Raw genomic sequence first — 14,634 nt, 5'->3', positions numbered from 1 at the left:
GCAGGGCATAAATGTGAAAGAACACCCTCTTATACTGGGCAAGCCAAGGTAGGGTATATTTTTGGGGTGACATTTATTTAGAGACCCTCAAATAAAGAAATTTTTTCTTTGTAAGAGATCAGGTATCCCTCCAAAATAATTTCTCCCTGGATTTTTTCTTACTGAATACTTATGGAAAAATCTGGAATCCTGGATTACCTAAAACGTTGATTTTTCAAACTTCGATTTGTTTAAGTTTGAAATGCATATAGAATCTCAGGCCCAAACCCCTGAGATTTTGTTCCATAGGGTCTGCATTTTGGCAAATAGTAGACTAGCCATGTAGACGTGATGCACTACACAAACTGAATGGACAAAATAAGCCAGCTCACACCAGGCAAATCCTGAGCTAATGTGCACAGGAAACAGACGCCGACTAGCGAGAGAAAAGGCAGTCTGCTCAAATATCTATCGACAATATTCAACCTGCTCAGCACCATCGCTTCTCCCGTGCCGGCGAGTAGGAGCTGCCCGATAAGCTGAGTAGTAAATGTGCCTGATATAAAACAAAGACACAATACGACCACAGCAAAGCAGACTTGGTGGTATGAGTTGCACTCTAGGGGAAGGTTATGTCAATTTTAATAGAGAAAATGAAAAAGAATAGATATAATTTGCTTTAAAATGTACGACAAACTTCTGACTTATTTTAGAGCCTGGATACTCCGACGGTAACCCATTTCGAACACGTGGGAGCTTCATTAGCAGGAAACAGGCCATTCCTACACCGTGGATTCTAGAGAAGGGAAGGGTCCCACAGTGATGTGTGCCTGCGGAGAGGCTGTTAGCATTGACCCAACACCTTCCTTTCACTATGAGGGAGCAGAACTCAGAACAGAAATGCCAGTGCGAGTTAGATGCAGGAATCTCCCCTTCCGGCAGGTCTCGGATTCAGTCACATCTCCCCACCTCCGCAGACAGAGTTAGGAGCTACTCCAGGCTGTTTCTGAACCACACACGTCCACAGCTGTTTTGTCTGACTTGGTAGAATGCGCACGGTGGCCAGGATAACGCCTCGTCTCAGAAGGCCATGGACCGCACAGACAGGCGTAGGCCCTCAGCAGCTATGTGGGCTGACGCAGGCTTTCGCAGGGAAAATCTGCATCTCGTACATGTAGCCATGTTAATACGCGACTCCAAATATGAACAATGAAAAACATACTCTGTCAGAAATCTGAACTTTGGCTTCCATGATGCCAAACGCCCTGAACCATATTTTCACTAACGCGATCACAGAATCAACAGAATTCAAAAAAAGTATTGCAAAGTTTGCATGCACGATGTTGGCATTTTCTTAGGCTCAGCTAAACAGGGCATTAAATCTGGTTCAGGTAATTTATGAATAACCTAAGAGTCTTAGTGGAAATCTGATCTAATGCATTGGAACTGGCTACTTAAAAACAACAACAACAAAAAAGAATAACAAAATGGCTCCTGGTTAATCAATACCAACCATTCACATCTTTTCAAGGCAGAGAAGCTAAAATGAGTCTAAGGAAGAAGAGAAATGAATTAGGAGAATGAATAAATTACATAGGTTCCCTCAGAAAGTCCACACCTGTGGCGGTGTGCCTTGTGGCTGGCACATTTGGAGGCAGAGTAAAGTGTTTAAAAGAATGAACAGACTCAGGTTCAAGTCCCTGCTCTGCCTCTTACAAACTGAGAGTCCTTGGGGAAAATCCATAACCTGTCTGTCAGGGCCTCAGTGTCCTCTCCCATAGAATGGGATCATAGCATGCCCACCTTACAGACTTCTGCGGGAACCAGTGAGTGAATGCAAATCAAGCCCTGACACGCGGCGGTTACCGCAAATGTGTTTGCTATTTTAGGATCAAGAAACAGAATTGTATCCTAATACAGGGAGTAGAAAAAGCAAAGTGTGCAAGAATCACTTAGTATCCTGAAGATGCCTCAGGGTTTAGACCCCGAATCTCCTCTGTGAGAAAATAAGGTCTTTATTTCATGGAGGCGATTAAATGAGCATCAAGCGTAACTGTTTGCTTCACTCTCTTTCAATTGAAAAAAGAAAATAACAACAAGACACCACAAAAGATATTCTAGGGAAGGGGGTTCTCTTCCATTTGAAAGGAGGTTTTTGCTTCACACGGCTCTGCACACATAGGGACACACTACTGTAGCATCAAGGTCAAGAGCACAGGTCGTGGGGTCAGACAGCCAGACATCTGTCCCCTCCAGGACCAGTGAGATCTTGAGCTGGTCATTCAATTGTCTCACCCATACAATTGGGATGAAGACATTCAGGACTGCTTATCTGGCTTCAAGACATAAGATGTTTGGTTCTTGGTTTGTGTTGACCAATGAGGAGCCACCCTCTTCCTCTTCCCCTTCCCATACTCCTTCCCCATTCCCTCCTTCTCCTTCTCCTTCTTTCTCCTCCTCCTCCTTCTCTTTTCCCCAGTAACCAGTTCCAATGCACTGATATCATAAGGCATCTCTAAAGATGAAATCAAGTCATGTGTGCAATGACCTTAGCCCAGCACCTAGCTCACAGGAATCAACACGCAGTTCCTAAAATGATCCTGATATTATGGTCTCCAGGTCCTGTCTGAGGAGCCTGAGGTTAAGCGCTAGTTAATGGCAGGAAGGGACCCAATCCTTGGGACAATCCTGTACCAAAGCACAGGTTCCACGCGATTCCATCGAAACTTTGGCCTGACAGGGAGGACGACTTGTTAGAGGTCCCAAAGCATGTCAGGAATGCAGCAGTCTGGCCCCTTTACTTGGTCATTAGCAATCCACAGGCTGCGTGTACAGACCTGCTCAAGTGAAGAATTAGCTCATCAACCACAAAGGAAACTCAGCCACTAGAGACAAAGAAGAGGCTTTAGACATCTGTGATACTCCCTGGTCATCCTGCCCCTTGGTCAGCCCAGTGTTAGCAGCTGGCTGCCATCCACGTTGTTTTATTGGTTCCTTTGCAATTACTTTGGAATGAAAAACAAGCTCAGAATTTAAATTTGAGGATGCTTTTTCCTGATAATGAATTCCTTTGCTTTCTACTAAGTCTGAGGTGTTGGCTTGAGCCAAAGTTGTCTGTGGGCTCCCTATCACCTTTTATCCACTGAGACTTGTACTCATTTTGTACCAGAGTCTTTGCAAAGACTGTGCTAAGGCTGGAGTTCAGTGCTGACCAGGAGGGTGCGAGGCAGAGACCAGCACAGATATGAGACAAAGATGTGGAAATGGCTGTGCTGAGGCTGACGGAGCTGCTCCTGAGTGAGCTCAAGACAAGGAAGGTGCCGTGTGCAAGAGCAGGCTGTGGTTTTAATACATGAAGTGATTCTTACACAGCCCTCAATGACTGCCCACTGACAACCAAACTAGTAGGGACGAATTCTTGCCTTCTAGTATTTGGCAACTTCTGACCATATTGGAAAGAACAAGGGACTGTGCAGTGTGGTAGATTTCAAAACAGGTGAACTTTCAAGCCCTGGGAACCTCTTCTGCAGTCACAGAGGAGGGATTTGCAAAGGGGAAGATACACTGCAAAATTATCCTCCTCTCAGTCTCTGGATCACAGAAACGGTGCTGAGCTGCCAAACATAGTGGACATCAGTCCACTGTCCAGGCTGAAGAATTTTATTAATCTGCATGTTGTGACTTTTTGCCACAGACATTCTTGTTGGGTTCCCCTTTCTCCAGAATCTCAGGAGAGCTCTCTGTGCACTTCAAATATGAATTATAAGAACATGAGCTTTGAACGTGAAAGCAGCAGGCTGCACTTACAGAATTGGCAGGCTGGAAATACAGAACTGCATTTAAATTTGAGAGTATCGATCATCAAAGAATTAGGGGCTGTGACTAAAGTGTTTTGAACTTACCTGCATCTCGGTCCCTGATACAGTAGTCTGGAGAATTCTCAAAATATACGAGGTCGTTTTTTGTTGGTTTCTTAAACCTCTTGTTAGCCACAGTGAAACCAGTGCCATCCTGGTTCATGACGACCTGGATGGCCCCGTTGTACTTCCTCCACAGGTAATCGCCTGTTTTCCTGAAGTCGGCCATGGCCAGCCAGCATGTCCTCAGCGTACATGAGCCACTCACGCCATGACACTTGCACTCTTGTTTCAAGAAGCGCTTCACAGCCTGCCGGAAAAGATGGGCAGTTCAGTGGAGGTAGGCTCAAGCTCTTGACACATACTGCAACTTTCCAAGTGACCAAGAAATAACTGAAGACATAGGACCCAGGGGCTTAGGACAGGGACATGTCCAAGGTCACTTGCTGGTCACTTCAGCCACATACACTGACTATAGCACATTGGGAGGTGGCGAGAGAGTAGGGAACAGTGCCTGACTGTGAACCCCATTACACTATCATTATAACAAAAACCTCACTAATTTGAATTTAATAGGGTTTGAAGAGTAAGGAAATTAGAGTATTTTCTAAATAAATATAGCTTTATTATATTAAAAATGTACACTATTACTCAAATTAGGTGCACAAAGTAATTGCTAAACCCACATCTTTTAATAAATCAATAATAGTGATTGTTACTGTTATATTTATGGGGTTCTCTCCATGCTCTGGGTATTGTGCTCATGCTTTCTACATTCTAGCTCAATGACTTAATCTTCACAACAATCCCCTGCTACCATACTGTATTTACTTTTCACATCTTAAGCGGGAAAGTTCCTGGGCAGGTGAGACCCAAATGGGGCAGAGTGGGGGACCAAGATGGCCCTCCGAGGGCTGTGTCTGTGGAGGACAGCTGCCATCCTGGTTACCCAGTAAGACTCATATCAAACACACAGAATATAAAGATATAGGGGTGGGGACACACGGGGGAGTGTGGTTGCAGAAAAGGAGTTCATCTTGACATCCTTTACAGGTGCCCAGGTCCCTGCGACACAGAAGACCAAACTAAGGACATTTGTCCTGCTCACTTCTCTGTCCTTACCCTCCAAAGCTGGCTCATGCGAATGAGGACAGATCCCAAATGTACCAGGACTCCATCCACTATGACAAGCTCAGCAGGAAACATCTGGTTGCCCAGGCCCAACGTGGGAAAGGTGTGCGTGAATTAATAGCCGTAGGGCCACCATGATGTCTTGGCTCCTTCAGCTTTAGCATACTTTCGACACATTTCCAGACATGTGAGTAAATTGCAACTGACTTTCTGAAATGAAGAACATTTCTGCACACTTGATTCCACTAGAGCCTTGGTCAGAAACTGAATTTGTGGAAGAGGCAAATGAGGTTGGAGCACCTGGGTTAAGTTACCTGGGGTGACTCTCCGGGGAGAAGCAATCTGGACTATTGGTATCTATGTGAGTTTGGGGTGAGTGGAGGAGGGGTGAGCATGAGTGCTTGTGGGAGCCCCACCTGGCTGCATGTTGGAACCATACACCCACATCCCACACTGATACCAATTATACCAGAATCTCAGGGAGTGGGCAGAGCAGGTTGCAACTACCACCTCCAACTTCTTAGAAATAGTTCTCTCTGTGTTACCTTACAAATTTTGTTCAGAGTACTTTGGAGAATATCATTAAGGGGGTTTCCTGCCCCCTCTATCTAGGCCTCCTACTCCAGATACCCTCTGTCTTGGGGATGCAAACTAAGGATTGAGACTCTCAGCAGGGGGTGTTCTCCTCCTATGCTCTGTGGCTGAGCCAAGTACCAAAGCTATGGTCTTGAGGAGACCTCCCAAGGTTGATCATCCCCACAGCCCTTCTTTGTGTCACATTGTTTTGGGCACCTGATAGGGGAAGCCTCTAATTATCAGTTGTGATCTCACTTGAGCTTGGGAATTGATTGTGAATCCTCATTCTTTATAGCTTATTCCTTTCACAGCTGAGTTATTTACTCATAAGTAATACTCCTAGCTTAAAAAGTGATAGGTAATATTATTGCCTTCCTTTTGTAATGCTCAACTCCCAGATTGAACACTTCAAAGTTGGTATTTTTATATGATTGACTGAAGGATTTGCATATTAATTTAAGGTTGGATCTTCATGATACACCTTATGAATCCTTAAAAATAGATGTGGCAAGATATACAGGTCAAGATGGCAGAGTAGGTAAAACCTCTGCTTACCACCTCTCATGACCATGTCATATTTACAACTAAACTACAGAATGACTATCATGGAGAATTGCCTGAAGTCTAGCTGAACAGAAGTCTATAACTAAGGACATATAGAAGAAACCACCTGGATTCTGGTAAGAGGGGCGGAGATGTGGAACTGGATGGTCCCACATCCATGTGACCATTAAAAATCAAGAAGGATATCTTGGCTGCAGAGATTTCCTCCTTCCTGGAAGAGTGAGGTGTCCCAGCCCCACACCAGTCTCCCTAGCCTTGGGTTTCAGTGCTGGAGAGAGAAGTCACCAGAACTTCTGGCTGTGAAAACCAGTGGAAATTGTGGCAGAGTGAGATGAGGATGGCTGAATTCCCAGGTGCTTATCTCAAAGGGCCAGCACACAGACTTACTTGCTGCCGAACTCACTCACCCTAGATCCAGCACTGGGGTGGCAGCTTGAAAGGCACCAGGGACATACAGAGAGGAACTGAGCTGTCTGGCTTCAGGATGAGGGCTGGAGGGGCAACTTTCTCCTGGATAGAAATCTGATGGAAGCCATTTTTCCTTAGTTGAGCCCACCCCCTTTCTGTCACGCAGACCCAGGCAGCTGCCATATCTGAGTCTCTATCAACCTGGCTAACACCATTCATTTGCCTTGATTCCTTGAGACCCTGCCTCACTCAACTTTTGGGCCCACCCAAACCACATTCAGTGGCTTTTCCATATAAACAGCTTGTCTTGGCTCATGCTGCAGACTTTCTTAAAATCTCTCAAAGGTTCACAAAACCCAAACAAGAAGCATTTGGCTTCAGCATGCCCTGTACCTGTGGCTGAGCAGCCCTAAGCCCAGCACTAGCAACAGCTGGCCTTGGTTTGTGGCTTGGCCTCTCAAGGCACCTCCAAGCCCAACATGGGTGGTGGCCATCTGTGGATCGGTTTGTGGCTCATGCCAGGTAGCTTTCGGCAGGGCACAGTCTGCAGCTGAATTTAGCCTGGGGTGGAACCCTCCCAGGAGGCCCCAGTACTGGCATGCTGAGTGGCCAGTTTCAGACCCAGCCAGAACACCCAGAAGGTACACGAGGCAGGAACCAGAGCCCTGTTATAGTGAATCCTGCTCTGGAGGGTCACCCCTGCATCACAACTCCTCCATTGTAGTCACAGTCAGTCCTAACAATCAATGAGCTGGAGAGTCAATCCCTCCCATTGAAATGCAAACAGCAACCAAGGCTCAACTACAACAGGCACACAGAACCCACCAAGTGACACACCTGGAGTACCCAGCTCAGGTGACCAAGAAGACTGTGCCACTGAACCCCACAGCACTCCTCCTATATAAGGCCACTCTACTAAGATGGGAGACATAGAAACAAACATAGGGAGGTAGCTAAAATGGGGAGACAAAGAAACATGTCCCCTACCTCCCCCCAAACACACACACACACACACACACACAAACCAACAGAATAAAGGTCCAAAAAAAGAACTGAACAAAATGCAGACAAGCAATCTACCAGATGCAGAGTTCCAAACACCGGTTATAAGGATGCTCAATGATTTCAGGGAGAACTTCAACAAAGAGACAGAAAAGAGAAAAATGGAGACAGAAAACATAAAAAAGAACCAGTCAGAAATAAAGAATACAATAATTGAAATGAAGAATACATTAGAGGGAACAACATTAGATTAGATGAAACAGAGGAGTGAATCAGCGATTTAGAAGATAAGATAGCAGAAAACATCCAATCAGAACAACAGAAAGAAAAATGAATCCGTAAAAAATGAGGATAGTTTAAGGGCTTCCAGACCAACATCAAGTGTACCAACATTCACATCATAGGGGTACCAGAAGGAGAAGAGAGAGAGCAAGGAATTGAAAACCTATTGAAAGAAATAATGAAGGAAAACTTCCATAACTTGGTGAAGGAAATAAATATACAAGCTCAGAAACTCAGTGAAGGAAAAAAATACGCAAGCCCAGGAAGCACAGAGAGTACAAAACAAGATGAACCCAAACAGGCCCACATCAAGACACATCATAATTAAAATGCCAAAGGAAGACAAAGAGAAAGTCTTAAAAGCAGGAAAAGAAAAGCAGTTAGTTACCTACAAAGGAGCTCCTATAAGACTGTCAGCTGATTTCTCATCAGAAACTTTGCAGGCCAGAAGGGATTGGCACAAAATATTCACAGTGGTGAAAAGCAAAGGACCTACAATCAAGATTACTCTATGCAGCAAAGCCATCATCTAGAACTGTAGGACAGATAAAGAGCTTCCCAGAGAAGAAAGAGCTAAAGAAGTTCATCACCTGCAAACTAGTATTACAAGAAACCTTAGAGGGAATTCTTTAATATGAAAAAAATTATACATATTTTAAGAAAGGAAAACTGTATTAAAATTGTAATACTCAATATAGACTGATAACAAAAATTAAATACAAGTCATGTTGGACTTCTGCAATGACAAGAGGTGCTCAAAGTGGTTACCATCAGTGTCCAGACACTTCTGATTATGGCGAACTAGTGTTTGAGCAATGGTGACCAAAGTATCCACTTGGATACATTTTTTTGGCACCCCTGTCATATATATAAGAGTGAAGAATGTCAGATAGTGAAAGGCAGATGCAATGTAATTTATCTTATATGTGGAATTTAAAAAACAACATAAACAAACAAACAAAACAGAAACAAACACATAGGTACAGAGAACATTTTGATGGTTGCCTGATGGGAATGGGGTCGGGGATGGGTAAAAAGGGGGAAAGGATTAAGAAGTACAAATTGGTTGTTACAAAGTAGTCATGGTGATGACTAATAGCATAAGGAATATAGTCAATCATATTGTACTAACTATGTGTGGTGTCAGAAGGGTACTAGGTTTATTGGGGTGCTGGATGGGAGGGGATTGGGGGACATAGTGAAAAAGGTGAAAGGACTAAGAAATACAAATTGGTAGTCACAAAATAGTCATGTAAAGCATAGGGAATAGAGTCAATAATATGGTAATAATTATGTATAATGCTAGGTGGGGACTAGACTACTCAGGTGGATCACTTCTTAAATTATACAAATGTCTAACCACTATGCTGTACACCTGAAATTAATATAAAACAATATTGAATGTCAACTGTAATTGAAAAATTAAAAAAGGGAGGAAAGGTGAAGGGGAATAACAGGTTCAAATTTCAGGTATAACACAAATAAGTCATGGGGATGTAATGTACAGCATAGGGAATATAGTCAATAATATTGTGATAGCGTGGTACAGTGTCAGATGGTTGCTGGACTTATCATGGTGATCACTTCTTTAGGTACATAAATGTTGAATAACTGTGGTGTACACCTGAAACTAACATAATATTGTATGTTTGCTACATTTTAATAAAAATCTTTAAGATGAAAAAATACACATGGCAGTGGTACACACTATTGGTTATCATCATTCATCACTATTGAATGGCAAAGGCCGTTCCTCTCTTCCTCCCTCAGTTTTGCTCAGGTGTTGGGCAGCCACATGTTTCAGAGGTGGCCAGGCCTCTCTCTGACCTCAGAGCAGCCTAAATCAACAATAGTAATTTCATTGTCCTGCTACCAATTTTTTTTCAGCAGAGGGCATATGATGATTCTATCTGGGCTAATATGATGTCAGGAGTAATCTGTCTGGGGACTTGTAAGAAAGGTTTCTTCACTCTTTAAGAACACATTTAAAATCATAATATAAGATGCATTGTGTTTGTCTCAACTTTTGAATTATGCATACTCTGCTACCTTCCATTCTTTTGAATAAATCAAGAATTAACTGGATAATATTATAGACTTATTATAATAGGGAAAAAGAGATAGAGGGAGAAATAAGGGGGGGTTACATTGTACCTTCCAAACTAATAGTCATCAAAAATCTATTACATAGGCCATTCACAGAATAAAAAGTACTAACAAAAAGATTTTTAAAAATGTTCAACGTCACTAGCAATCAGACATGCAAACTGCAACAATGGAGCACCATTTTCCCCCCGTAATAGATTGGCAAGTAGTAAAAGGATTGATGGTAATATCTGGTGTTGGTAAGAGTATGGGGACGGAAATGCTTTAACAAACTTTTGGGAGAGTAAATTGATACACCGTTTAAATAGAGAACATTTTTGCAATACCTATAAAAATTTTAAATGTACGTATACTTTGACTTTGGTGATTCCACTCTTGAAATATTTGCACAAGTTTTGAAGGATACACACCCACATGGATGTCCATTACAGCATAATTAGCAATAACAAAATATTAGGAAAAACCCCAGATGACATCAATAGGAAAATGGTTCAGCACATCGTGGTATATGCTTAATAATGGAATATTATGTGGTCTTTGAATAATGAGGTAGGTCACTCTTACAAGCATAAAAGGAAGTCAAGTGATAGAAGTAAAATGCAGAACAATATATGTGGCACGATCCACTTTTAAAGGGCTGCATATGTGTGTATACACAGAAGAGGAAGGGAAAGAATGCTCTTTTATAATCTGGCTGCAATCTGAGAGGTTGCATGGTCTGGAAACAAAGCGGGGAGGAAACAAAAAGAGTCCAACTATTTGCATAGTAAAATACAGGAATTTGGGGGTGTCCCCTAGCACCTGGAGAGCAGAGCAGGGGTTCTCATTCTGGCTACACGTTAGAATCACCTGGCGATCTTTCCCTGCCCGCAGATGAGGGCTTCTCCCTGGGCTGAATAAATCAGAATGTGGGCCGGGGGTAGGGCCTGGTCTTGAGGGTACTTCTGTACTTCCGGTCTCAGGTGCTTCTTATACCGCGTAAGGGTTGAGAATCTCGTCCAAACCCAGGAAAGCCATGGAGGACTAGAGAAGCTGCAGCACCACCTGGGGTCCTGGGCCTAAAGGGAAGGGTGGAGGACAGGGGTGGGGGTCGTGGGGGTGAGGATGGAGGGGAGCAGGTGAACCATTCCCATAGAAGGGGCAGCATTACGGTTCCGGGAACAGGGGTATTTGATTATTGAATTAAAAGTTGTGTTCTACCCTGTGTCTCCAAAACGTCCTCACCTCCAGAAAAAAATTGCCTCAAGCAACAAGTTGCCCTAGAGCTGCTTTGAGGGGAATAAAGGATGGGGGTGACCACTGGAGTAAAAACCATGTGTTTGGAGGAACAGGCTACAGAGGAGGGTCCAGCCTGAAAGGACATGCCCCAAACCCTCCCCCCAGGAATCTCTGGAGGCGCTGGGTGAGGGGCTAGTGGCCCTCTACGTGGGCCCTTGATGGAGAGGCTGCAGACATTTTATTTGCTCCGTAAAGGAAGTAGTGAAAAAAGGAGGACCTGGGGACATCCCAGGGGCTGCCAGATAGTCTGAGGTTTTTTGTGTTAGTTTTTAATTATTCTTCCAAATTTTTTAATTCAGGAAATGTGTGCACATGACTTTAAAAAAGCAATAGTCCAGGAAAGATCAGGGTGAACAGCAAGAGCCCTCTCTGTACCCTTCTCTTCTCTCCTGTCCTTACTCTCCTCCCTGTCTGCACAGCCCAGCCCCAGAGCCATCACTTGTAAATAATCCTGCTTTTAGTCCTTCTGGTGGTTACTACCTAAATGCTTATCCAACCAGTTCTGTAGCTGACCTCCAACTGTGAGAAATAGAAAAAGGCATCCCACCCTCAAGGTATTTTATGGACCTCTGCCAGAACATAGCCATCATAACCAAACAAATCTGCAATAACAGAGGTGACTTGAGCCCTCTGGAGGGGTGCAATTCAAAGTTGGCACAGCTGAATGTGACAACTCTGCATGTAACTGTTTATTTACCTACCAATCAATGTTCTGTGTTTCCTAATAGTTTTCTCATTATGGAGAGTGAGAATTTCACTCAGTCCTCACCCCTCACCCCAACTACCAACATGGCTGTATCATGATTCTGGTGATCTCTGTAACTTCAAGGAACAGTCTTTCACCTCCTTTTCTTGTTCCAAAAGTCATCGGTGCTATCTCTTGTGAGGATATTGCAGTCCCTCCTCCCCTTCTACTTCCCAGTCTCAGTCAGCAGTGTCTGTCCTTTTATAGTGACAAAGATGATAGCATTAAGGTTCTGTATTGTAAGTCTCCCACAATATGTCTAGAACTAGATTCTAAAAGTTGTAAACAACAAACACCTATGTAACACTGTTAACTGCACAACCATCAAAGTGCCAGGACTGCATTTTATAATCTATGATCTGATATCACAGTCTCTGTGCCAAAGAAGAATGTTCCTGAAGTGAAGTTTGGTGTTTTCTCATTTTACTTGCTACCAATTGCATTTATTATAACTTATGTTTTCTATTCTCACAATCATTCCACCTACTCCATCACTTCTCTTTATTCCCTAGAGGGCTCCACAGTCCTCCATTTTTTTAATCCAACCTGGCCTGGCTACACAGCTGAGACTTAACACTATGCTCTCCTACATTGGCACACTCTGCTAGATGCCATGTTTTGTCTTTGTTTTCCTCATTTATTCCTTTGCTGAGGCACCTTCTTGAATAACTCCTTCCAAGTGCACAAAGAATATATTTTCTGAATTCTTGCATATCTACGATGTCTTTATTCAGCCTTAAAACTTGATTAATACTTTGGCTGAGTATAGAATTCTGGGTTGAAAATATTTTTCCTTGAAAACTGTGGTGGTATTGTTCCACAGGCTTTGGCCTCTAGTATTGTGGATGAGAATTCTAGTGTTGTCAATGTCTGGCTAATACTTTGGCAACTGATTTATGTTTTCATTTCACTTTGTATTTTTTTTTCTACATGAAAGTTTCTAGAAACTTTCAATTATCTTTGGTGTTCTGAAATGTCATAATGATATATTTAGGATTTAAAAAAAATTAATTCTGCTCAGCACTCAGTGGGCCCTTTCAATCTGGAAACTCATGCCCTTCAGCACTGAGACATTCTCTTAATATTTTCCTCCCCTTTTTAGTCTCCCTTTATGGCATTGTGATTATTCAGTTGCTGAACATTCTGAGTCCATCCTCCATGTCTCTTATATTTTCTCTTTAATATTTTTAATACTTATTTCCTGGCTTGTTGAGGAATAAATTCCATTATAATAACACTCTTGGCTCTCTCCACCCCTTTATTTATTTTCCCCAGGGGAGAAGTGACTTGTCCAACTGGTGGGTTTAGAGGAAGGAGCAGAGTTTCTGTGCCTGGGTTCCTTCTCTTTGGGCATCTGCCAGCCTGTGGAGAGGATGAGTTAAAATCAGCTCCTATGCTCCACCAAGGGGCTCCCTTGCAGGGGCCCCAGCATCCAGCGGGTGAGAGGGTAAATCTGCCCAGTTTAGGGGTACAGTGCTAGGAAGCGCTTCGAAGCTACATCCTCCAGTACAACTTTTTTTTCGGGATTGCAACAGTCATGTTTACTCCATCCATCTGTCTCACTTGTCCATTTTTCAGATGGTTTCAAATTTAAGTGGGAAAGATGGGTGTTGTTTATAAATCTCTTTAAATTCCATTTGTCTTTTCAGCTTCTTGTTTTACTTTCTGGGAGATTTCTTTGGCTTTCTCTTCCAAGTACTTTCTTGTTCTCTAGTTGTCACTTTTTCAAAGCATCCATTCTTGTTGTTTATGGATGTGACTCTCTTCTTGAATCTCTGTGAGAAGACTAGGCTTTTAAAAAATTCTCTTCTCATCCCTGATTTATTGATTTTTCTTCTTGGGGCCATTTTTCCTGCAATTTTTGGTCTTTTTCTTTCATGCTGCTGAATTTAATCAAATATATGATAATCCTTGGACAGTCTCTTCATATCTAAGAATGAAGTCATAAAAGGTGGGGCTTTTTTATATAGGTGGAGCTTGTGGGGCAGAGAGGTTAGCTTTCTGGTGAGCAAGTACGACACTGGCTATTATGCTGGAGACTAACACCAGATAGCCTGGGAGGTTACACCAGACTTCTAGGAGTTCTGTTCATGGGTGGAGAAGAGGGGACGGGGTTCACTATTCCATCTATGGGTTTTTCAGTTAATCCCAACTTTCAGGCCTGTGCTTCTCTACAGTTATCATTTGTATCTGAAATTTTCTCGGCATCTCGGTTCCCATGGTGGCTGTTGCCCCATCTGTTTTTTCTTTTCTGCCATTTGCTGTGGCTTCTCCATCCCTCTTTATCAGTTACAATGTCTTGATTTGCTTTCTACTCTCCAGAAATTTGTCGAGCTCTCCCATTTCTTTGACTACCCTTTACTGTTGATGTAAACCATTTTTACTCCATTACTATATCTTTAATGAGGTTTGGGAGAGGAAGAGGTTAATAGTATATGTCCTGTCCACAGCCTTGAGTCCATTTGCACTGTGAAATATTCTAGATGGAAACAAGGATTGTGAGGGGAGGAAATATTCCCATTTTATGATACACTCTGCACTGCTCAATTTGTTACTTTTGTTTGTGCAAGTATTGTTTTTACAACAGAAAGAAAAAAACACAAGAAAGAATCCATTATAATGACTTGCTTTCTCTCTTCAGTGAATGATGCTGGTCACTTTTTCCAGAAACTTAGGCCACAGCCCTGTGACACAGTTAGGTCCCAT

General features: G+C 42.9%; 1 protein-coding gene across 1 annotated transcript in view; it reads right to left on the bottom strand.

The window, feature by feature from the left end:
* The window catches only part of WNT2 (Wnt family member 2), a 51,413-nt gene that overhangs the window by 17,115 nt on the left and 19,664 nt on the right, over positions 1 to 14,634 (bottom strand). Inside the window, exon 4 of the mRNA XM_019743196.2 lies at positions 3,882 to 4,146. Within this exon, the coding sequence (XP_019598755.1) occupies positions 3,882 to 4,146 (265 nt within the window). The remainder of the gene's footprint in view (positions 1 to 3,881; positions 4,147 to 14,634) is intronic.

The sequence above is a fragment of the Rhinolophus sinicus genome, linkage group LG11 (assembly GCF_036562045.2).
Source record: "Rhinolophus sinicus isolate RSC01 linkage group LG11, ASM3656204v1, whole genome shotgun sequence".
Lineage (NCBI taxonomy): Eukaryota > Metazoa > Chordata > Mammalia > Chiroptera > Rhinolophidae > Rhinolophus > Rhinolophus sinicus.
The sequence above is the reverse complement of the archived record's forward strand: the minus strand, read 5'-3'. Positions and strand labels throughout refer to the sequence as shown.